Here is a 23,496-nt window from a genome sequence, read left to right on the forward strand (position 1 = left end):
TTCAGCATCCTGTATCACAGCACCGGTTTCTTGTAGTGAGGAGTACGTGGTGCATATTTTTCCCTTTTCTATGCCAAGTGCTGAATTCCTCAGGGGACTGGTGATTGTGCAGACAGGGCTCTGCTGGGACCCCCGGGCAGTGCCCAGCCCTGCCTTCCACAGCCAGGAGGAGAAGGGGCTGGGGGCCAGCAAGGGAAATCCTCATGGAGCCTTCCCACGTTCCATCGGCCAGAGCAAGGTGCTGAATTCAGCAGGGGTGGGATGAGGGCTTTAAAAGGCTTTTCACCCTTTTTTCTCTGCTACATCTTTGTCATAGAAATGCATTTGTCCATCCTGAGTGCCTGTTCCTCGGCAGGCAGATGACTGGTCATGTTACTGGGCAGAGGGATTTGCCCTTTTTTCTTAATGTAAAATAAAAAAAGGGCCTAAGCCACAACGTGCAGCAGCACAAAGTGCCGTGTGTGAAAGCAGCTCGTAAACCCCGTGGACTGAACTAACTAGCCCAGGGTAAGGTCACTACTGAGAAGTATGAAATTGTATTTTTGAAAAAGAGCCTTTCCAAGGTAAGTCAGAGGCCAGAAAATGAACTGCTGTTGTGAATTTCCCGAGGTTACACATGAATGAAACCATGATGTATGATTTGGCTTCTTAGGCATTAAAAATCCTTTATAACCGCACTGTTCATTCCCCCATGATTTTACTTTGTGTATTTATTTAGAGAAAACTGAAACAGTTTGCCATTTATGTGTATTCAAAAGCTGAGTATTACCAAGACTATAAAGGAAACCTTAAAAAGAAATTACTTTCAGAACTCAAATAATGATATTTTAAAAGGCATAGGAAAATGCATTAAAAATTAAATGGATGAAAGAAAGAGAAAATCTCAGTTGTCGTTTTTCTGACTTGATTATAGCAAGTGATTGTGATGTACACATAAAACTGGGTAGCACAGATTTTTGTTCATCATGTTTATTTTATTTTGTGTTATGCATTTGCCTGAACAGTTGCTTCCCACGTTGAGAATTATCTTTTGTGTGAATGTTTTGAAACATTTAAAATTGGAGATTGTATAAAAATAGAGCTGTTTACGACATTCTAAATTTGTGCCTATAAGCTCTCACACAGATTTTGGGTTTGTGTACACATACAGAAAATCTTGATTTTATAGTTCTTGGAGTTAAGTGTCTGCATTTATAATAGCAAGATGAGACCCAGAATGTTTCATTAAACATCAAAACTGTGTAAATAATACTTGGATATAGGAATATGGTGAGTTGTCAAGTTTTTACAGGCACCCACATCTTTCCAAGCATGTACAATATGAAAGTCCAAGTCATATATTGTAATGGTGTTGCTCAGGTTATGCTCTTAATAAGTAACTCTAGAAAGTGTGTAAAGTGTTATAGGAATATTATTCCATTCATTTATATCTCAGGAACACTGGAGGAATGAGAGCTGTTGAAACTACCACTCTCAAATAATGCCATTGTATTAATTTCTCTGGCCTAAACACAGGAAAATTAAACACTGAAGAGAATTTTTTTAAAAAACCCAATTGTTTAAGGATAAAATTAACTCCAAAGTGTTATTTTGCGCAGATTGCTGTTTAATTTAGCCATTTTCAGTAAGTCTGTTCTGCCATGACTGCTGTCAGATAAACCTCTGTAGCTGTTGCAAGTCTGTTCAGTCTTGTGTAGGCAGAGCAGAAGACTGGGAGCAACTCCCGTTCCTGGAGGCCCAGGTGTCAGAGGAATGGTCAGTGGAAGGGGGAATGACTCGATTCAACCCAAAACTTTTTCCCATTTTGCCATTAACCCCCCAAAACTTTAACAGCCCCCCAGCCCTGCCGGTCAGTACGATCAGAAGTTAAAGGTTGCCATCTAATGGCGAACATACATAATACAGTCTGCGTGGGGTTTTCCCAGACTGTCTTTTCTTTCCTTTCTCCGTGTACCTGTAAGTATTTTCTTAATCAGGCACTAAAGGAGTTATTTTATTCAGGTTTGACATGGGAGTAAGGTAATACCTTGTTACTTTATCAGTAACAAGGTGTTGCAACCGTATGTTTAACTAAAGTCTAATTTCTTGCTGCTTTTTCTGTTAATTCAGATATAGATGAGTGTTCATTTGAGAGGACCTGTGATCACACCTGTATCAACTACCCTGGAAGCTTTGAGTGTCTCTGCCACAAAGGCTACACCCTGTATGGACTGACACACTGTGGAGGTTTGGAAACTTTGAGTTTTGCTCATGTGTGTGTTTGTTTGCTCTGTGAATGTTTGCTGAACCACAAGTTCTTTCAGGTCAAGGTTTTAGAACCCAAGATGATAAAGCAATAAAGTTAAAATAGAGCTAAAAGAGCATGAGCTGGGCATGACTACAATTTGCTGGGGCAGGTTTTGACCTGCCCCAGTGGTCAGAGGAGACCAAAGGGGGTTTTTGAGGGATTTGTTAAGTGTATCAAGTCCAAATTGTGGATTTTAACCAATCAGGTCAGCATTACACAAACAAAGGTGAAAAGTGAAAACTGTAATAAAACCTGAAATCCCTGAATCTGAAGTACACATTACCCAAAAGGGTCTCCAGGCTCTCATGTAAAACTAAAAGGTTTGGTTTAGTTTAACATGGTTAATACATAATTAGTTAATTATTCAAATTATTCAATATACAATCTAAGTAAAGCTTACATCATACTGTTAACAAAGCCCTGGCTTTAAATCCAGAAAAGCCATGTATTGAGGCCACTGCTAATGATGTCTCTGCCTGGCTGCTGCTTTTTTGGGAGAAGGGCGTAGGAGATGTAGGTATCCAATGAATTCACTGTATGCTAGAGGCAGGCAGGAAGAGAAATAGGAGTCCATCTAAGGAAACAGTTTGGGAAAAGACTCCACTTGAGGGCAGTTCTGAAAGCAAAACCAGAGTGTGAAAGTTTGGGGACCTGTGCTGTGTGTGGTGTGGAGAGACTGGTCTGCAGTTTCACTGTTAATTCCTTGGTGTCATAACTCAGGGAAAGCCTCAAAGTTTGGGGTTTGGCCTCAGTCTTTAAGTACCTTCAGCCTCAGTTCAGCTTCAGCCTTTTAAATAAGATTGAAATAGGACCAGAACTCTTAACTGGAAATACTCAGTGCTGAACTTCAGGCAAAAACATAACGAGATCCAAAACTCCTGCTTTTTTCCATAATGAGCAAATCCAAAATCACAGCTCAGAATCCAGACTTGTGCAGACCCTGAGCTTTGCCACTCAGGCCTGTCATTACTTTTAGTCAGCCCCTTGAGAGAGGTGTTTACAGTGGAACAAATAACTTCCCCTTGGCACTGAACAGAAGTGAAAACCAGGGAGAAATAATGAGAGCCTTCCAAAGGATGTGGTGCAAGCTCACCTCTTCCTAAGCTTTCTCTCCATCTTGCTTCCCCTCTAGTAGAAATTAATAAACCACGTGGAAATGTCCTTGTTCTGGGCCTGTTATGCTGAAGGGCAGCTCTTGTTGCTCTCTCTAAGACTCTTCTCATGGTATCTCTTGTAACAGAAATTGTGTGTCATAAGGGGGTTTTTTAGAAGGGCAATGCTGGTGCTTCCACTACCTGTTTAAGTAAGGATTTTTTCTGGGACTTGTCAGTTTTTGGGACTGCTGACCCAGGACCTCCAGACTCTGACCTAAAAATCATAACATTGTCTAGAAACATGCCTATTGTATGAAGGTATCTTTCCCACTTCCTTCAGTGCATGTAGTCCATGTTTTCTAGATTTTTGCTTAATCACACAGGCTAAAATCTTGCATCAGAAATACTGGATTCCACAGGGATCATCGAGTCCAACCCTTAATGGTCCATATGGGGATTGAACCCACAACCTTGGTGTGATTAACCTCCTCTCACCAGAGGAGAGATTTGCCTTGTTGGCATGAGTATATAAATGCTGAATGAATAGACTTAAAAAGGATACACCTCATATTGGCTGGATACTTTCCTGAAGCACCAAAAGTTGAAAGATTTTATGTGGGACATCAGTGATGACATACACAGTAACTTCTTTGCCTTCTTCCAAGCTTCTACCTTTTATTTTTATTCAGAGAGTAGAAGTCTAAACTACACTCGAGCTGCTAGGTTTTTATTGAATACATCATTTCCTCCTTCGCCTGAATCATAAAAGCAAAATCTGGGAATCACTGGAGAATTTATCTCCCTGTTTTGCAGAAGTGACCTAATCTCACAGATGTTTGTGCCTCTGACATTTTTCTCTATAATGCAATATGCATTTTTGTCCAGATGCTGCAGAGACTTTGGAGCATGTTTTGTATCTTGTGAGTACTTCCAAGAATTTCAATGTAACTACTCCTGGCAAGTGAATTGGATCCTATGCATAAATCCCTGAGAGAGTAGGAGATATACATGTCTGAGGACAGAGACATGCAATATGCATTAAAGTTGGTTGGCATGAGCATTGCCTGCCTTTATACATGTTGACAGAGACTCAGATATAAAAGATGGAGTAGAAAGAGGTTTCCTTATGCACATTTTATCTTAATGCACAGTGTATGTTTGCACATATGGTTAACACTCCTTGCAACTTTGTTTATATTTTCAGATATTGATGAATGCAGCATCAGCAATGGTAGCTGTGACTATGGGTGTCTTAATACCATGGGGAGCTATGAGTGTGTCTGCCCACCTGGAAAGAAACTGCACTGGAATAAAAAGGACTGTGTTGGTAAGTGCAAAAGCTTGAACTGTGGTGATGCTCCTGTTCTCAAGAGAGTGGAAAAGCCCTTGGTTTCGTCTGAGAGATGCTGCATTTTCACAACATAGAGCCCCAAATTAATTTTATAAACTCAGATAATACCTGGTCCTGTGGGGATCCATGGGCTAGGATAAAACTGCAGGTGGTTTAGAGAAAGGACAGTATGTTGGATTTTTTTTTAAGGTTACAAGTCCATTCACAGAAATCTAAGTAGGCTTATTATTATTATCTTCTGTGGTTTATACTTTTGTCCTTAATTTGTTCTTTTTTCATCTCTATAATGTAAGCTATAACTCTGTTTCCCTCTAAGAGGAATTTAGAATATTCAAAATATTTACCTGTTTACAAGTAGAACAGGTTATTAAGATTAATATCTGCATTCACAGCACCATACCCCAATGTTTCAAGTTATCTCCAAAGGTATCCTGCCTAATATAAAGTACTGACACAAGCTGTGTCGAAAGTATTAATCACAATGAGCACAAATCCTGAGACCACTAAAATTATGGCCCTTGACCTGAATTTCTGTATCCTTTTTAAATAGATTACTTTTATCCTGAGATACTATTTGAAGCACAGCAAATCTTGGTGATGGCTACAGCCATTCAGAGTATTTTCTGTGGGATTTTAATGCTCTCTGTCCATTTTTAATGGGAATGGCATAGCTTAGGTTTGTCACAGGCAAATTTTGGTTCCGAGGGTTTTGTTTGCTTTTTTTGGTTTTGGTTTTGTTTTTTTTTTGTTTTAACCACAAATAACTTCTCACAGATACATTTGGGGCTGATGCCTGATACCTCACTGGGAGCAAGAGAGAACAAGAAAGGGGGGGACCTTACTTCAGAGAATTATATATGGCTTACCTTTATATATATTGCCTTCCCTGCTGTATAGAGGGCTAAGTGTTGTAACAATAAGAAATAGATAACTCTGTTCCTTAGTTACCCACCAGTTCTCCCTTGCAATATGCCAGTTATTCCTCTGGAAAGGAGTTTGTAAATTAGCAGCAGGGACTCAAATTTTTGGAGGTGTGGTATAAAGTCAGACTGCAGAAGTTTTGTGCTGTATTTCCTCCCAACCTCCTAAGAACGGTGTTCCCATTTCCCATTGAGAACATTTTCCTTGTTGTAAATATCTCCTCATTATTTGTAATACTCTGCTGGAAGATGGAAAATAGAACACCTTTCTCTATTGATACACACCATTGTGCTTGATTACTTTAATGAGGCTTAAAATGAGTGTCATCTCCCTGTCGATTGCCTGCCTTTATTCCCAACATTGTTGAGAGGAAACTACATTCTACATTGTTATAAAAGCACAATAAAAAGCAGGTGAATTATATTCAGTGATCCTGAATGCCTCAATTTGGAGACATTTGCAGTAATAAAACCCTCTTTTGCTCAGCAGTGGCACTCTGTGCTTTGTTGTCTCCTCAGTCCAAAGAAACAGTGTCTTTAAAGACATCACCAAAGCAATATGAAAGACCTTAGGAGGGAGATAAGTGGAGGATGATTATTCCCATGCTTGAGATGTGAACATCAGGTGTGTTTATGGGACTTGTATGTATTTATATTTCATGACCAGTGAGGCCAGGAATATGAACCAGCTGGTGGCTGCTGGGACCCTTCCTCTGCACTCAGGCCAACCCAGGCAACACGTATTCCAGCTCCAGCATTTGAATTGCTCTGTATCATGCCAGCTTTACTGGACTTTTCCCAAACCCTGGTAGAGCCAAACCAGTCTGATCTTAGAAGCAACTCCCTGCCTTGGTGTTGTTCAGGGAGGAAAAATGACATTTGCAGTAGCCCAGTGAGCCATGAGAAGAACAAAGAGTCAGCCAAGCCCACCTTGTAAGGGGAGCATGGTTGGAAGAAGTAGCAAGAGGCAGCTGGAGAACAATCACGTCCCTGAAACAGCGTTTTTGTGGGGCTGAAGCAGACACCTGGCTGAGATTTAACCAGCTGATGCTTGAAGAGGTGCCCAGCTGCACTCTGTGGAGAGGTGAAATCTCTGGGAAAAAGGAGGGAAGCAGTGAGGCTGCCTCAGTGATGGCACCTGCCGGCTGCAGCCGGGAATGAACCTTGTCATTTGCGTGTGAAAAAGGATGTACTTAAGCAATACTTCAATCCAAAAAAGTGATAAATTAAAATGAGTGCAGGCTTATGATTATCAGTGTCATCACCTCAGGGTGAAGCTCAGAGACTGCTGGAACGATTCATAATAACTTTATGTGTTTTCAGCTACAACACAAACAGTCCCTTACCCAAACGTGAGGAGTAGCTTGTGAGACCTGCAGGATACTCTCTGTCTTCATCCTGCCATGGAGCCAAGAGGAGAGGCTCTGTATTTCCTTCATGTGAGCTGCAACGTGCCCCATGTGGTGGGCACAGATGAGAAATGGCTGAGATCTCTCTGTGTGTCACACTGTCCCTTCTAGCACTGCTTGGGGCATGTCAGCAGTGGCTGAAAGGACCGGTGGGACTGTCCATCTCCATCCCAGCATCTCCTCTGCTTGGCTGTCTTTTCTAGTTCCAGAAGCTAGAGCATTGGGCTAAAGTTGAAAAGTCTGTGAGAGTTTAAGTGAAAAATATGATTTTAGTGGTTCATCTAAATAAATAAATCTTTGTGATGGTGTGGTAGTTGCCCTGTGCCTCCAAAAGGGGGGAGAGGACATCTCAGGTCATCAGTGTTGCCTGTTGCTTCTGAGATCAAGATGTGCACACAGAACTGTGCTCACAGACTCCTGCCTTCCAGAGTGAGACCTAGAGCCGTGGTTGGGTGGTCCCAAAGCAGAGGGCAGGAGGGAAAGACTGATCTAAAGTTTAGGTCTAAAAACATGGAGGAGTTTCACTGGCAAGTACAAGCTCGAGATCCAAATCCAGATCCTCTCTCCCTAATATTTTCTTATTTCAGAAATGCCTGCACCTGTCATTTTGGGTTTTTTAGCACTTCTGCCTTTCCTCACCACTGTATCCAAGCGTAAGCACGAGGTTCTGGGTTGGGCAGTGTCTGATTTATTTTTTTTTTATATTTCTCTTTATTTTTTTCTCCTCAGAGATGGTGAAATGTCTCCCAAATGCCAAACCAGCTCCCAAGGCTCAGCTGGTGTGTAGTAAGACAGGAGGCATAGAGAGCTGCTTCCTGTCATGCCCATCCAACACTCTTTTTGTTCCAGGTTTGTACAAAGCATTTGTCCTCTTCGAGTCTAGAACTGAGACCTGATGACTTTTCTCTGTTATTGCATTCATGATTCTTGCATTCAGTTTTTGTTAGTAAATAAGCAAAACGTCATTATAAATTAAATTGGGCCAGATATGCACATCAGTAAATACAAGAAGAGCTGATTGTCAGTTCCATTAGAGGTTTGGTCCTTCATTGTTTAATTTGAGGTGTCATTTGCGGGGGTGGGAAATTTCTAACAAAAACCTGAGAGACACATCCACCTTAACCAGGATGGTGCACACGAAAAATTGCAACATATTGAATTCCTATGTCAAAAGGGAAGGGAAAAATGGATTTCAGTGAATTCCTGCTGCTTTTTAGTACCGTATTTTTCAACTTGAATAGAGTCTTCCTCCCCCCTCATTTTCTTTTTTTTAATCATTTGCTACAGGTAGTTTGCATCTACACAGTTTTTTAGGGCAGGGCAGGGGGGGTGGGGGTGTTGCTATTGCTTTTTCATAGATATTCTGGCACAGGATTATTTTTGAATGTCTCTTTTCATGTTAGTCCTGGCATGATATGCAGTAGAGCTGTTCACTCTTTATTTACAGTTTAGCAGAGATTACTGGAGCTGTGCATTCATCTAATTTGTAAGCAGCAGTACACAGTTTGATCTGTGCAATATGTAAACCCTGTTATGGTTCTAAGTGTATTATTTTTGTTTCTGCCAATAAATTCTGTCAGAGCCTGAAGCTAAAATTATTGTGAAAATACGTGGTTTATTTTCTAAATTATAAGGATGATCAAAGCAGAAAGACTCTGCCATGGACAAACACGAAATATTTTCTACTTGTGCACTGTGGAATTACGTACAGTTAACCTCGTGCCAAATCATTTATAAAACGTAACATTTCAGTGCTGGAAGAAGCAAAACTTGAAGTCAACGCTGTGAAGCAGCAGCCTTTGGCAAATTATTTCAGCCTTTCAAAATCTGAGTTCAGCACTCAAAATGTCTCTTCATTTGGTGGCATTGGGAAGTTTTTTCAGGCACTAAACGTTAATAGGAGAGGATGCTCTGTGAGGCTGTTGCCCCCTGTGCTGACTGTGTGTTCTGCCCCTCAGATTCGGAGAACAGCTACACCCTCAGCTGTGGAGTCCCCGTCCAGCAAGGCAAGGCTCAGCCAAAGCGCAACACCACCCTGCCCAGCTGCCCAGGTAGGTGCTGTCCTGCTCTCCTGGGCCTTGGAGCCTCAGAGGAAGGTGATGGATGTCCCCCAGACCGCTTGGGAGTGGCAGGACGTAGAGCTCTCACTTACACAAGGCCAGGATTAAGGTGGCTGGTGTTTCATCACAGAATCACAGAATATTCCGAGTTGGAAGGGACCCACAAGGATCATCCAGTCCAACCCTCAGCCCTGCACAGGACCATTCCCAGGAGTTCCACCCTGTGCCCCGAGTATATTTCAAACCCTCCTGGAGCTCTGGCAGCCTTGGGGCTGTGCCCACTGCCCTGGGGAGCCTGGGCAGTGCCCAACCACCCTCTGGGGGAAGAACCTTTTCCTGAGATCCAACCTGAGCCTGCCCTGACACAGCTCCAGCCATTCCCTGGGTGCTGTCCCTGGTCCCCCAGAGCAGAGCTCAGTCCCTGCCCCTCCTCTGCCCCTGCCCAGGAATTGGAACTGCACTGAGGTCTCCCCTCAGTCTCCTCTTCTCCAGCTGAACACACCAAGTGCCCTCAGTGTCCTCACACAGTTTCCCATCAAGGCCCTTCCCCATCTTCATTGCCCTCCTTTGGACACTCTCTGAGAGTTTAATATCCTTTTTATACTGTGGTGACCAAAACTACCACAATATCAGTGAGCACACACTCACTTTTCTGCAGCTCTCCTTGAGGGCTGGAGGGTGCTGAGGTGCCCTCCAGTGCAGCGTTGTGTTGGGAGGTCAGTGTAGGAGTGGTGGAGGTTTGAGATATATCCAGTAAGGAGAAATATTTAGAATCATTGGCTTTCCATAGTCCAGCCAGGCAATAGCAAGCATATCAAAATGGGATTTCTTCACTGGCAAGTGAGCCAGAGGGACCCATCAGGAGCTCAAGAGCAGAAGGCCAGGGTGGGTCCTGGCCCTCACCTGCAAAGCCCTTCCATAGGACCACAGATCCTCCTGCTGGGGATTGCCAATAAAAAGGTTATGAGACTTGTATGATAAAACACTGTGTTTCATTCATCTTTTCCTCAGAAATGGCAGGATTATTTTTGCAGAGACATTTGGGATGGTCCTGTGCAGGCCTAAGAGTTGGCCTCGATGATTCCCTGGGGGTCCCTTCCAACTCAGCATATTCCATTCTGTGATTTCAAATTGTTTATGAAAGCTGATACTCAGCATTTAAAAAAAAAAAAAAAAAAAAGTTTAAGTCTGGCAAAATTAGAAGCAGCTGAAACAACATCCAGCAGTGGGAATTGTCAGCCCACTTTACATATATACCTGCTGTGCTTCTCTCCAGTTCTGCCAGTTCTCTAACCAAGTATTTGAAATGTGTTAGGAGGTACAATACTGTAGAGGGAGGTAACATGTTTCTACCTGTGGCACAGGGGCAGGCTGCCTCTACAGTCCTGGTTCTAAAAGCCTTTAAAACAAGGCTTGGATTTAAAGCTGAAAAATCAAGGTTGCAAGCCATAGACTGCAGTCAGATAAAGGTGTTTTCTTTGGATGGTTTTCAACTGCCACTAAATTAATCTTATTCCTGGTTGGCATTAACAGAACTGCAGCCAAGTGACATGGCAAGTCACAGACAGAGAGTTGGGAAGGTAGGAATTAATCTTTTTCATAGTAAAATAAATTCACTCAAAATCCAATGAGCTGTGCAGGCCTGCTGGAGGGGAGGTGTATGTTCAGGGCATGTGTGATACCGGCAGATTCCTTGATCTCTCTGGGCTTAAGGGTATGTGCTTCTGTGAAAAAATGAACTTGTGGAGATGCATCCCTTTGTACAAGGTGTGTAACTTTTGGGCTGTCTCTTTTCCATGTCACAGGAAGGCTTTTGAGCCTGTTTTTAAAAGCAAGTTCCAGACTTCATTTCCTCTGCATCCCAAATGATAGCTTTTTTTTTTTCCCACTTTACATCAACAGATTCATTAGCCCCTCCAATCAAGCAGAAAGCTCGTTTTAAAATCAAAGATGCAAAATGCCATTTACGGCCTCGCAGCAAAGAAAAACCAAAAGATTCTGGGAAGCAGCCTGTTTCAGGTGTGTGGTTTCTTCAGCATGTAAATTTTTTTGTTTGTTTGCATATTTTGTTTTCACTCTGTGACAGAAAAAAAAGAAATGGTTTTCATATTTGGATCTGAATTTAAGCTCAGGCCAAGATTCTCAGTGCCTTGGGTTTGGATCTAACAGTGCTGAAAACATCACCAGTTGCTCTGAAAAATCTTTGTTCAGAAGTCCACGAGTTTGGAATTGAGCTGATCCTTCTCCTGGCCTTGATAATGGCAGAAATATCCTGAGACAAAAAGCTATAACTAATGCAAAATTACATGAAACAATGTCAGTTTGTGTGATTTAGTTTTCCCAAATGAAGTTTCTAAAATGAAACAAAAGCTATTATTTATTTGCTCTATGCTGGATTAGTGTCCTATTGTAGCAGCAAAGACAACCCCTAAGCAGGAAAGTTACTACCAAAATCTGATGTTACACAGCTTTAATCTCTTTTTGTGATGCAGTGAGTACTTACGATGTTAGAAAAATATTTAGAAGATTTAGATGCAATTATAAAAAAACGTGACATTAAAAAAGTTTGTGTCACGATGAATTGAAGTAATCAAATGTTTTCAAAACTTGTCTGACTAGGTATGTGTTTTATTGTTACTAGTTTTGAACACCACTTTTAAGATGGAAAAAAAAGAGGTTTTAGAAGTTATATATTTAACAGATCCTTGAGACATTTATTTCTTGCCCTACATCCCTTTGATGCCACGACAGGGACAAATAAAGAGTGTTTGTGTGTCATTGCTGTGCATTTCCACAGCTTCAAGTGTTTGGAGTTCATTTAAATTTAATATTAATGCTGAATGTTTTGTGGATTTTAATACATTATATTTGTGTAATTGCAACAGCTTATATTGTTAAAGCAATTTAGCAGCTTACACCAAACACCTGTTGGTGATATATTTTCTGCTGTGAATTTGGCTTACCACCACTTTTGCCAGTAGTGAGCAGTCATATATGAGCCATGAACAGAGAAAAAATAGCTCTTTAAAAAAAAGTCAATGGTTTAAATATTTTATTTTTAAAATTTAGACTCATTTTCTCTTTACCCTGAAATCCAGACAATGTCCCTAATTTTGCAAGTATTGACTTAAAACAAGTCTCAGTCATCGAGATGCTTATGTATTACACTGTCTTTATGTGTTCCTTTCTCTGCATAAGGTGTGATTACCAGACTCATTTTTGAAGTCACAGAAGTTGGGTTTTTTTGGTCCATACAGTCACCACGGGAATGGATTTCTTGGATGCGTTTGCTTGCTTTGCCTTGTGTTTGTTATGTCACCTGAACTTCAGGGTCTAAGAGGAAGATGATATCATACAGCCACACTCTGGGAATGAATTCCTTCTGGTGGCTTGAGCACTACAGATTCCTCCCTGACCTGGAAGGTCCATCACCTACAACAATCTGTGATTGCTGCTCAGATGAAACCTTCCAATATATTTTCATAACCTTTCATACTGCACAGAGGAGGAGGGGTGTCACCACATGTGACATGTGAAATCACTACATTCATGATAACCCAGATATTGCTTGCTAGCCTGTCACTTGCTGCTTTGCCACTTGATTTCTTCTCTGTGTTGCTTCTCTCATGCAAAGGAGGCCAATTCCCTTGCACAGACAACTGCCAGGTGACCTTTGTGAACCTCAAGTGCGATTCCTCCAAGAAAAAACGCCGAGGCCGCAAGTCCCCGTCCAAAGAAGTGTCCCATATCACTGCAGAGTTTGAAGTGGAGATGAAGTCAGAAGAAGTCTCAGGTTTGTGAAAGATCAGTCTGTGGAGAGAAATCAGTATTTAGTTCCTCAGCATGTTGTTAAAATCTCTTTGATGCTGTTTCACCAAGCTGCCGTGCAAATCTTTCAGCACAAGGCTCATTCCACAGCCTTTCCTAACTCAGAGGTTCAGAGATTTAATTGAAAAGAATCAGGTATGAAATTAAGCCAAAGGAACAAAGATTAAACCAGCAGCAAAATTCCTTCAAAGCCTTAAGTCGTGTACTTTAATTCAGTCTGATTTCCTTGAACAGCAGAAGTGCTAATAGATGCACAGGGAATGTAAAGATTAGGTAGAAGTTCTGCAACAACCATGATAAAAATATCCTCCAAAATGTAAGTTGCTGAAACTTCAGTCTGAGGTTCAAACACTTCTATCACACCGCTGGAAAAATCATGTTTTCATAACAGTCTTCAGGAAGAAAAATAATTGTTTCACGTTACTGAGATGGAATATTATGTTACAAATTCCAGCCAAAGAAAATGTGGACTGAATTCTGTAAATATGTCAGCCCTCAAAGGCAGATTCCTCAGCCTTGAGGGAGCACCTCACTAGCCAAAGTGATTCAAGCAGTAAATGTGCCTGAAAGTACCTTTCCTTTTGCCACTGAGGTATTTTGGTCAGGGAAGTGGCAAGAACTCCTGTTCAACTAACTCTCTGCATGGGCAGAGAAAATTCAGAAACATTAGTGGTGGCAGACTGGAAGTGGGGTTGCAAATTTGCCCCCATGAGCAAAGTCCACAGGAGGCACAAGGTGAGGGATCACTGGCAGGAAGCTTCCTGCAGTGTTTGCAGAAGGGAAGTTTGAAGGAAGGCCAGCACTGGAGGAGCAAACACTTCTGTATTGATAGTAGAAGTCTTGCTCTGATTCCTTCTCCAAATGCCTGGTGAATTATTCACACCCAGCTTTAATCTGCATCTCTTCTGATGCTCCTCATCCTCCCACTTGGCTTGCCATCACATGTGTTTTATTATCCTCAACTTATCAGGAGCTCAGGGACAGCCAGTATCGTGCCTGGGAGACAAAGCTGTGGCCAAACCAGCAAAACAAGAGCAGGTTGGAAAGTAAATTACCAGGTTGGGAAGTAAATTACCAGTGGCAGCCTTGCTGAATTCATAGATAGGATGGTGGCAAAGCAGTGCTGAGGGGAGGTGTGGGCTGGAAGGGTCAGCTGAGCATGTTAATGGCATCTTGTTATAGCATCTGGTTCAAGCATGTTCAAGCCCTGGGGACTGTGTAACTCCATGTATCCTCTGTGTTGTGTTCATATGTGTATTTAAGTAAGTGTGTTTTATGTATGCTTAACTCTGCCAGACATCTTAATTAACCTTTACCAAGGAAGGTTTTTGGAAAGCAAAACAGTGCTTGCAAACGTTACAAACTGCTTTGTGTCATTAGTAATGATGGAACACAAACTTAGAAGCAAACTGGAATCCTGGACTGCACCAGAATTCTCAGGGGGGTCTGAATGCTTCCTGCAGCCCTCCAGCCCTCCCCCCTGTGCACTCAGTATAACCTCAATGCTAGAGACAAGCTATGAGCACTCAGAGTGCCCTTGGCAGGTCATGAAACTGTGTGATGGACCTCAGTGCACTGACTTGTCCCTCTGAGAGGCCTGATCTTGAATCCAGTGAGCTGCTGCTTCAGTTTATGTGGAGAAGACAGTGAAGCAGACAGAGGTGTCCCAGTGCAACGCAGGCTGAGCTCTTTGTTAAGCACCTCTTTTAAACATGAATCTCAATTGCTTCTAGTTTTGTTATCATTTCCCATCTAGACACCTGTAACATTGACTGTGTTCGGAAAAGGATGGAGCAGAAGCTGCAAACTGCAATCAAAACATTGAGGAAATCTATTAATAAACAGCAATTTTACATTCAGTTTTCTGGGACAGAGTATGAAGTGGCTCAGAAGCCAGCTAAAGCTACTGAGGGGCACGAGGCTTGCAGTACAGGGCAAGTACTGCAGGATGGAAAATGTGGTAAGTGCAGACAACTCGAATATTCAGCCATATCCCCCATAACAAGCCACCCAAAATTACCTTTTCCATGGTGAAGCAGGGAGGAAATCTCTGAGATAACGATTTAGATCAATCTAACTCAGCATATGTGCATGGACCACTGATGGTTCATAAGGCTTTGAAGGGAATTCATTGGAGGGTTGCAGGAAAACAAAAGCATATATATGGATACATTCCCATGGCAGGTAGCAAAACCTGCCACAAGGCAGTGTTGGCAGTTAGTTCCCAGTTGCTCCCAGCATCTTATGAAAACACAATTACAATGCTGTAAAACAATAAGATGGTGTTTGCCTAGGTGCTATTTATTTACTTTCATATCTCCTCTCTCTCCTCACCACCAAATAATCCGTGACCCATGGATATATTTATATTTAATGCCCAAGAGGTCCGTTAAAAAATAAACTATAGAAACCTGTTTTAACTTTACATACAATACCTGATGTCTTTAAGCCTTTTCCCATGTTACCAGGCTCTAGTGCTTTGCTGGGGGCAGTGTGCTAGTGCAAACTTACTAAGGGCAGTTCTCAGCACTGCAGGCTTTCTAATCACTTACAGACATCTTTTCAAAATCAGCATATCTATTTTTCCAGCTTTTTATCAGCATATCTCTTTTTCCAGCTTTTTAAATCACCAAGTGATTTACAGGCAGAAAGAAGTGCAGATCTGATAGGTGCTGCCAGTGAGGTTGTTTTCATCATATGGGAACAGTGATTTAGAAGCTGTATTTGAAAGACTGTTGCTATTAGTGTCTAGAAACCCCTGCATTTCAACCACCTCTATCCAGCAGAGCAAAATGTTTCATGCAGTTATGTGCCCTGTTGCAGCAGGAAAAGCATCTGTGTTCATATCTGTGTCTAAAACACTTTACAGTTGGGGTATTTGAGTGTCAAGAGACATAAATTTTTACATGGGATACATTACCCTAGGAGAAATCTCTAGAACTGATCTCAGGAGACATAAAACCATCACATAAATGCACCTGGTGTAAAGTAAAAGTAAAAAAAAAAAAAATTGCTTCCCACACATTGTGCAACTGTTTTAATAAACTGCAGTATACTGTTTTAAGACTGCATCAGCTTTATTAACATCTGTGTGATGAACACTTCAGGGCAGCACAATGCCATTTAATAGTTTAAACAACAGAAGAAGGACCTTGTCCTGATGTAAATCGACCACAGTGGGGATGGGTCTGCTTGCACTAAGTGAGGATCCTGCACTAACGTATGCAGAACATACCCCACTATAATAATTGGGCCAAAGAGATCCATCTTCTCTAAAATGTTTTGATATAAAGGCAAGTAATGTGATGACAATGAAAGTCCTTATGTAGATTCCCCTTTTGTCTCCTCAGTTACCTGCAGCACGGGCACCTTTTATAGCGGAGAACACAATCAGTGCGTTCCCTGCTCCCCAGGAACATACCAGGACACAGAAGGTCAACTTACCTGTGAGCCTTGCCCAAGTAACGATGGACAGGGAGTAGCAGGAGCCCGGAATGTGTCAGAATGTGGAGGCAAGTTTCATTTGATTCTAAAGGTATTAAGTGTTGCCACACCTCCTTGAGGTGTGGGGGCTAAACGAGGGGGGAGCCTTCCACACTCCTGTCTTGTGAAGGTAACAGAAGACACCTCTGTGCACTTACAAGCACTGCAAAGAATGTTTGGGCTTGTTCCATCCTCTGACACTGCTGACAAGAAGATGGGACCTGCCACAGCAGTGTGAGCTGTGGTATGGAAATGAGCAAGCCAAGCAGGGCACTGTGCTTTGAGTCAGGTATGGAATCTGGACATACCTCAGCTTGTAAGGACCTGTCAGGTGTATTGGGAGCCAAAGGGATGGATTACTTTGGACTGGTATTGGTGAGTCTAATGAACCTGCTGGTTTCATGTTTTACATGAGATGCAGTTTACCTGCTCTAATTAGCAGCAGTTACAATTTTGAGATAGTTGTGCTGCAGGGATCTGTGACCCAGACTCAGAACTAATGACTGCAAAGTTTCAGCGCTGCTTGAAGGCACTGCAGCTTTTGGCAAGTGATGTAGCATCTCTGACTCAACTTCATGAGATATAAACCAAATTACAGTGATGCTAATACCTGGTGCTCCTACTGTAACTTGTTCAATATAAGGTTTTAAGACACGACTGTTAATTTATTTTCTTTACCTTATTTCATTACAGATGAACAAAATCTAGTTTATAGCAGATACATTATCTGACTTTGAAATGAACCTGTCCTATCTGCTACTTTAAAACTCATCCATGTAATTTACATTAATGCTTTCTCCCAGGATATCTAAAGTGAACACATGATGAATGTCACTTGAGAAACTGCTGGGTTTTCCCACTGAATAAAAAATAACTGGTGTCTCCAGTTCAAACATATGATGGATTTTGCTGATTTACTGTATGAAGGAACTATCAAAGGAAAAATCCTGAAATGCCTGTGCATTTTTGCTCTGTTGATATGTGTTTATCCAAAATCCCACAAGAATAACTTATCAAAATAAAATCTGAATTTATAAAGGTTGATTATAGAATACTGACAAAAGCAGCACAACGACTAGAGGAAAAAGACTTTTGTTTCAAGGCTTGCATTTGAATTATTGTTCTGCACAACAACAAAAAGAAGGCTGGCACCTTCTCACAGAAGCCACCCTGTAGCCCCCTTGCTACCAAATCCTGGCCACTCAAACCCAGTACACACGTTGTGATACTTAATTTTCATGAGATCCGTGTAGATATGAGGCCAAAACATGATTTAGTCAACCTAGTCATTTTGGGGCATTCCTCGGGGAAATCACCTCAGATCTGTTTTGCTGGCAATTTCAATCCAGAATTTCAATACAAGTTACTGCATTCTTACATAAAGGTAAGGAGTGAGATGTATTGGTGCTGAAAGCACTATTAAAGTCAAACTGTACCTCTTCTTTCACAAGATGTCTGTAAGCCTTCACAAGTACTTAATTTTCAGACCAAAATCCAGATCCAAATCCACTCTTCTTTATCTGCCTTCATGTTAAAGTCCAGTAACCAGCTGGACCAGAGCACGTAGATCAGTTTTGCTACTAAAAACAACAGGAAAATTGTCTTCAAACTGGTAACATCATGATATTTCTCTGAGGTCTGTGTCACAACAGCTGACAAAGTGCTTTGAAATACTCAGACAAAAGACTTGGTGTAAGTACTATGTATTCTAACAAAATCTTAATTAAAAACAAAAAAACCAAACAGAGACATATTTGCCAAAAAGCATATTCAGAAGCTAATTGTGTTTCCTGGTGGAGTTTTTAGGAAGCAGTTACAGGAACAATACAAAACCAGCAGGTAAGATTAGAATTTGATGTGCAGCTGCCTTGATGTCACATGTTTAAGTTGAAGGAAGCCTTGCTGACTGCTAGTGGGTTTTATACTTTGTCCAGAAAAGTCAACACACTAATACAGGTGACCATTTTCACTTTCTAGGGCAGTGTTCTCCTGGGCACTACTCCTCAGATGGTTTTAAACCTTGCACAGTCTGTCCTCTGGGTACCTACCAGCCTGAACCAGGGAGGACCCTCTGCTTTCCATGTGGTGGTGGGCTTGTGACCAAATATGAAGGTGCTGTTTCCTTCCAAGACTGTGAAACCAAAGGTGAATTTAAATTTTTTCCACAATTCATGTTCTCCCTTTCTTGCCCTCTGGTTTATAATCTTCAGTGCCGAGGGGTTTTTGAAGGCTCCAGAACAAACATTGTCGCTGCACGGGCACATGATTAAATTAAATCAAGAAATCTATAAAGTAGGAGTGGTCTCCTGAGATTGCACAGGCTGAGCAGGCTTTATGGTTTTCTTTGGGATTTACCACAGGCAGGTGCAGGGTCAGCACTGAAACTGGTAAGTGAATCAGCCCCACTGTATGGCAAGAAATAAACTTGCATTAGACAATGCTTTAGCTTCCATATCTTGTATATTTTTATGTATCAGATCAGGAAAACTAAACACTACAGAAGTTATATGAAGCTAAGGATTGGTTATTAATGGGCCAGGCAGAAACTGTAAAGGTGCAACACGTTCTGTGTTCTATAATGTCAACTTGCAGTGCCAGTGCTAAAGAAGGAATCTGCCCAAATGCATTTTGGTTTAGTTACTGGAATGACATGCAAACAGACACAAATGGAAACCTCTCTCCTGCTATTGTGAAAGTCATTTTTGTTGTTGAGGTGGGTCTGCATCAGCTTCCATTTATTATAAATTCATAGGAAACAGTGAGAGATGTGTAGCACACACTACTAGTTCATCAGGGCTTAGCTCTAGTCTTGGGATTGTAGTTGGAAGGTCCTTTGTACTGGAAAATGCAGGAAGCTGATGTCTTTTCTGCCTTTTACGGCCTAATAAATATTGCAGAACAGGGATCCTGAGGTATGTCCAGGGTAGAAAGTTCTCTTTGCACTGAAATTGCTCCTTTCTGAAAATAATACACCTCCTACCCTGCAGTTCACTGTTCTCCTGGGCACTACTACAACTCCACCACACACAGATGCATCCGATGCCCTGCGGGGACCTACCAGCCTGAGTTTGGGCAGAACTACTGCATCACCTGCCCTGGGAACACCAGTACGGATTTTGATGGCTCCACTAATGTTACACACTGCAAGAGTAAGTCACATTGATATTGGTTGTGACCTAAAGCATGGCTTCGGCTCTGAACTGCAGCTCGAAGGCTCCATCTCAAAGGCTGGACTTCAATTCTGTATTTCCTAGTTAGCATGTGTCTACTGCCAGAGGGAATAGTAAGAATTGGGAAAACGATGAGAAAAAAAATAGGAAAAGTACCCTTTGATCCATGGGAGTGCTTTAGGTTTAATGTGGTTTCACAGAGTACCAGCTACAAGTTAAACCTACAGAGCCTTTAGTTTCCCCGATCCTGGAGGTTGTCTAACAGTGATGCATATTTCTGTGTGACTGCAGAGCACAAGATCTTCTCTCAGAGTTACTGCCATTTTATAATAATTATAAAATATTAGCAGGGCTGGTCCTGCATACTGCAGCTGCCAGGTAATCACTTATGACAGAGAGATCCTGCAGGCCTTTTTGCAGTACTCGGCCTCCTACCTTCAATTACCATTTTAAATCTCCCCAAGGATTTCAGTGCAGTTTTATTTGATCTTTTGTGAATGACTGATTCTTTTAGGCAAGCTTTTGTTTCCATCTCTACCATGCCAATTTAAGACAATGTCTCTATAATAACTAAGCAATGTCATCTAAACTAACTGTTCATGTACAAATCTATTATAAGTTTTTATTCTGAATATGTGAGATGTGTCTAACCCTTCATAATTCCTAATGAAATTGGAGTAAATTACATATTTGTAAGGAATTTGAAGAAGTTTGATGATTCTCCTGTAAAATAAAACCATCCTTGTTACTTTGCTGTCTTAGATACTCCCTGTTTTCAAGCCAGTTTCTGACCTTGCATAATCTTTGAGGGTTGGATTAAGCAAAATATTTAAACATATATCTAGTTTTATGTGGATGAGTAGGCCTGGAGAGATCAAGCTTAAGTGACTTGTGCCAAATTCAATAGGAGTTTTGAAAACTTAGGAAGAAAAACTGATCCATTAATGGAGTTTCTTTACAGACTGGTTTAATCTGAGATGAAACAAGGCAGATCTGTGATCAAGATCATGCTCATTCAGCTAAATCAGGTTAAAAAAGAAGTGAAGTTAAACCAGGTGCATGTCAGCACAGTCTCCATGGTGACCACTGTGTGAGTAACTCCACAGCTGGATCATGGTTACCTACCTGTGCTTCTCAATGAAATGTTAAAGCAGCCTGAATGAACTATTAAATCAGTTTATGCACCTGAGATTAAGCTTTTGCAAATCAGTTGGAAATCCTTTAAAGGCCTTCCCTAAAGGCTTTTCCTCCTGTCTTTCTAAAGCCACAAGGAGGAGTTTAGACTTGCTCTTGACAGATCTAGAAAAACACCTCAGATTAGCTGATCAGCTAACACAAATGCTAATTATTTCTGTTTCTCCACAGACCAGCACTGTGGAGGAGAACTTGGGGACTATACTGGCTACATTGAATCACCCAATTATCCTGGAGACTACCCAGCTAATGTCGAATGCATTTGGAATATAAACCCACCCCCAAAGAGGAGGATACTCATTGTAGTACCTGAGATATTCCTCCCCATCGAAGATGAATGTGGTGATGTTTTAGTAATGAGGAAAAGTGGTGAGTTGCCAGACATGGGTTGTATTTATTGCAAACTGATTGGATTGGAAAGTTCATACTTGAAAGGGTGACTGTCTTCGTGTAGCTGGTGTTTCTAAAAGGATTGTGGAATGAAGGGGCTCAGCAAGTTAGAACAGAACACCACCAGTAACAGTTAACAGTGATTGATACTAATTATTCAGGTTTCTTGTCTGAATCACAAAGCAGGTAATGGGCTTCTGTCTGGCCCAGTTATCACGAGGGGTAAATCCCTGCCCCTCCAGAAGCCAACAAGCCATGCTAAATTATCCTGGGAGAGCCATCTTCTGTAATCTGTACAGCTTGTCCTCTCACCCTCTGTAAATACACATACACTGAAGTTATTGCTAAATCCAGGCAGTGGCTTGGTACCACTGACACCCTCAAGAAATCCAAAGTTTTCCCAGTTTTATGTGGAGTTAAGACACCAGTGAGATGCTCTCCTCTTTCACATGGAGGATGCAGGCTTCCTTCTGGTGATCTGTCACTGAATCTGCAAGAAGCACCAAACCTCAGTGGCAATTGTTTATATGGAGCTTTGTTCAAAGCAGTGTATTTTACTCACTAAAATGGTGTATTTTATTTTCTAGAGTTATTTCATAACTTCTTATCCTTGAGAGTCTGTGTGCAGCACACTTGTTCTTACCTGTCTGGGACAAGCATATGGGAGCTCTGGAATTCAATGCTAGAGTAGTAAACAAAATAACTAATATCCGTAGTAACTTTATAAATGTCAGAAATTATCCCTCACCGTCTCGTTAAGCTTCTTGCTGTGGGACTCCCATTACCTTTGTGGAAAAACCTACTTCTCCTTATAGGCAGATAAAGACTACACCCATTCTATCACAAAAAACTTGTCAGCTTGAGAAGTGTCCTGTCAGCTTGACATTTCTGACCCCTAGGTGAGGAAGGGTGCAAAAAAATCATTTTATAAAGAACGTCATTTATTTCCAGCTTCTCCCACTTCAATTACCACATATGAAACATGTCAGACTTATGAGAGACCTATTGCATTTACCTCAAGATCAAGGAAGCTCTGGATTCAGTTCAAGTCAAATGAAGGAAACAGTGGCAAAGGATTTCAGGTCCCCTACGTGACTTATGATGGTGAGAATGGAATTGTTTTCCATCTTTTTGTTACATCTGAATTACAGAAAACTGTCCTCAAGAATCTCTCTTACACTGCTTACAGGGAGAGAAGAATGAGGAAAAACTTGATGTAACTCATTTTTAGTCCATTTAATTACTTCTAGTAGTAAAGACTTACTGAAACAATAAAGACTTACTGAAATAATATATATATTATTATATATAACCTTTGTCAGTTATTTTTTATCCCTGGTCCTGTTTCTTCGTCTCCAGAATGCAAATAATTATCGGGATGGAGTAGGATTTTGAGGATGTTAGTATTTATAGGAATAATTCAAAATTACTGTTCTAAAGCAGTAGAGAATTTTAAGGTTTTTTTTAAATTTAGACTAAAGCAACCTGAGAGACAGTGAATAACTTACTAGATATGAAATTTCTCAGCACTGTCTTCAAGAGGAGGTCTAATTTCTGGCTGTTATCCTCCCAAAGGATGTCCCAAACAGTCACTCAAGTGATCTTTATTTTTCAGAGGATTACCAACAACTAATAGAAGACATTGTTCGAGATGGCCGATTATATGCGTCAGAAAATCATCAGGAAATTCTAAAGGTGAGAAATTTCTGCTTTATCTGAGGCCAACCAATAACTCCTTCCACTGAGTATTTTCCCAAAATAGTCCTTATTACCTCGATAGGATCTTATGACTTTGAGAGGGTCTTATTACATTGAGAGGGTCATTATATTTAAAGCTCAAGTGTGACCCCAAATTCAGTTCTCTGTCTTCTGAGGTTTATGCTGGTATTTGAAGCAGCACAAAACCAGTAGCTCAGCTCAGTCCTTTGTGGAATCGGGAACTGAATTAAATGTGTGCTAATGTGATTAATAAGATTGTATGTTAGAAAAATTAGTCAGCCAGGAATGAAGAGCCCATCGTTTGAAGAGCCTTTGCCAGCCTCAGCCTGGCATTTGAATGTTTAAATGAGTCATTAAGTTTTCCATGCATTAAAAAATGTGTTTACCTAAATCACTGTCCTGCCTCAACAAGACATAATATGGAGCATTGCGAGCTGTCCAGCTTTCCAAAGGTACTGCAGCAAGGCTGTGATTAACTTTGTCTCTCTTGATACAAGACCTGCCAGGAAGGCTAATGGTAGACAGACTAATCAATATAAAACACAACAGCAACATGGAGCAGTTTCCTTACTCTGCTTCACCCAGACTCAA

General features: G+C 41.3%; 1 protein-coding gene across 3 annotated transcripts in view; it reads left to right on the top strand.

Moving 5' to 3' along the window:
- The window catches only part of SCUBE1 (signal peptide, CUB domain and EGF like domain containing 1), a 173,853-nt gene that overhangs the window by 147,028 nt on the left and 3,329 nt on the right, over window positions 1-23,496 (top strand). For all 3 annotated transcript variants that reach the window (XM_017826686.1, XM_017826687.1, XM_017826688.1), the window contains 13 exons: window positions 2,110-2,226; window positions 4,586-4,708; window positions 7,791-7,910; window positions 9,020-9,112; window positions 11,024-11,140; window positions 12,756-12,914; window positions 14,706-14,909; window positions 16,300-16,461; window positions 18,410-18,577; window positions 19,420-19,581; window positions 20,968-21,165; window positions 22,138-22,290; window positions 22,802-22,881. In XM_017826686.1, the coding sequence (XP_017682175.1) occupies window positions 2,110-2,226; window positions 4,586-4,708; window positions 7,791-7,910; window positions 9,020-9,112; window positions 11,024-11,140; window positions 12,756-12,914; window positions 14,706-14,909; window positions 16,300-16,461; window positions 18,410-18,577; window positions 19,420-19,581; window positions 20,968-21,165; window positions 22,138-22,290; window positions 22,802-22,881 (1,856 nt within the window). The remainder of the gene's footprint in view (window positions 1-2,109; window positions 2,227-4,585; window positions 4,709-7,790; window positions 7,911-9,019; window positions 9,113-11,023; window positions 11,141-12,755; window positions 12,915-14,705; window positions 14,910-16,299; window positions 16,462-18,409; window positions 18,578-19,419; window positions 19,582-20,967; window positions 21,166-22,137; window positions 22,291-22,801; window positions 22,882-23,496) is intronic.

Source organism: Lepidothrix coronata, unplaced genomic scaffold (assembly GCF_001604755.1).
Source record: "Lepidothrix coronata isolate B3197 unplaced genomic scaffold, Lepidothrix_coronata-1.0 Scaffold129, whole genome shotgun sequence".
Taxonomy (NCBI): Eukaryota; Metazoa; Chordata; class Aves; order Passeriformes; family Pipridae; genus Lepidothrix; species Lepidothrix coronata.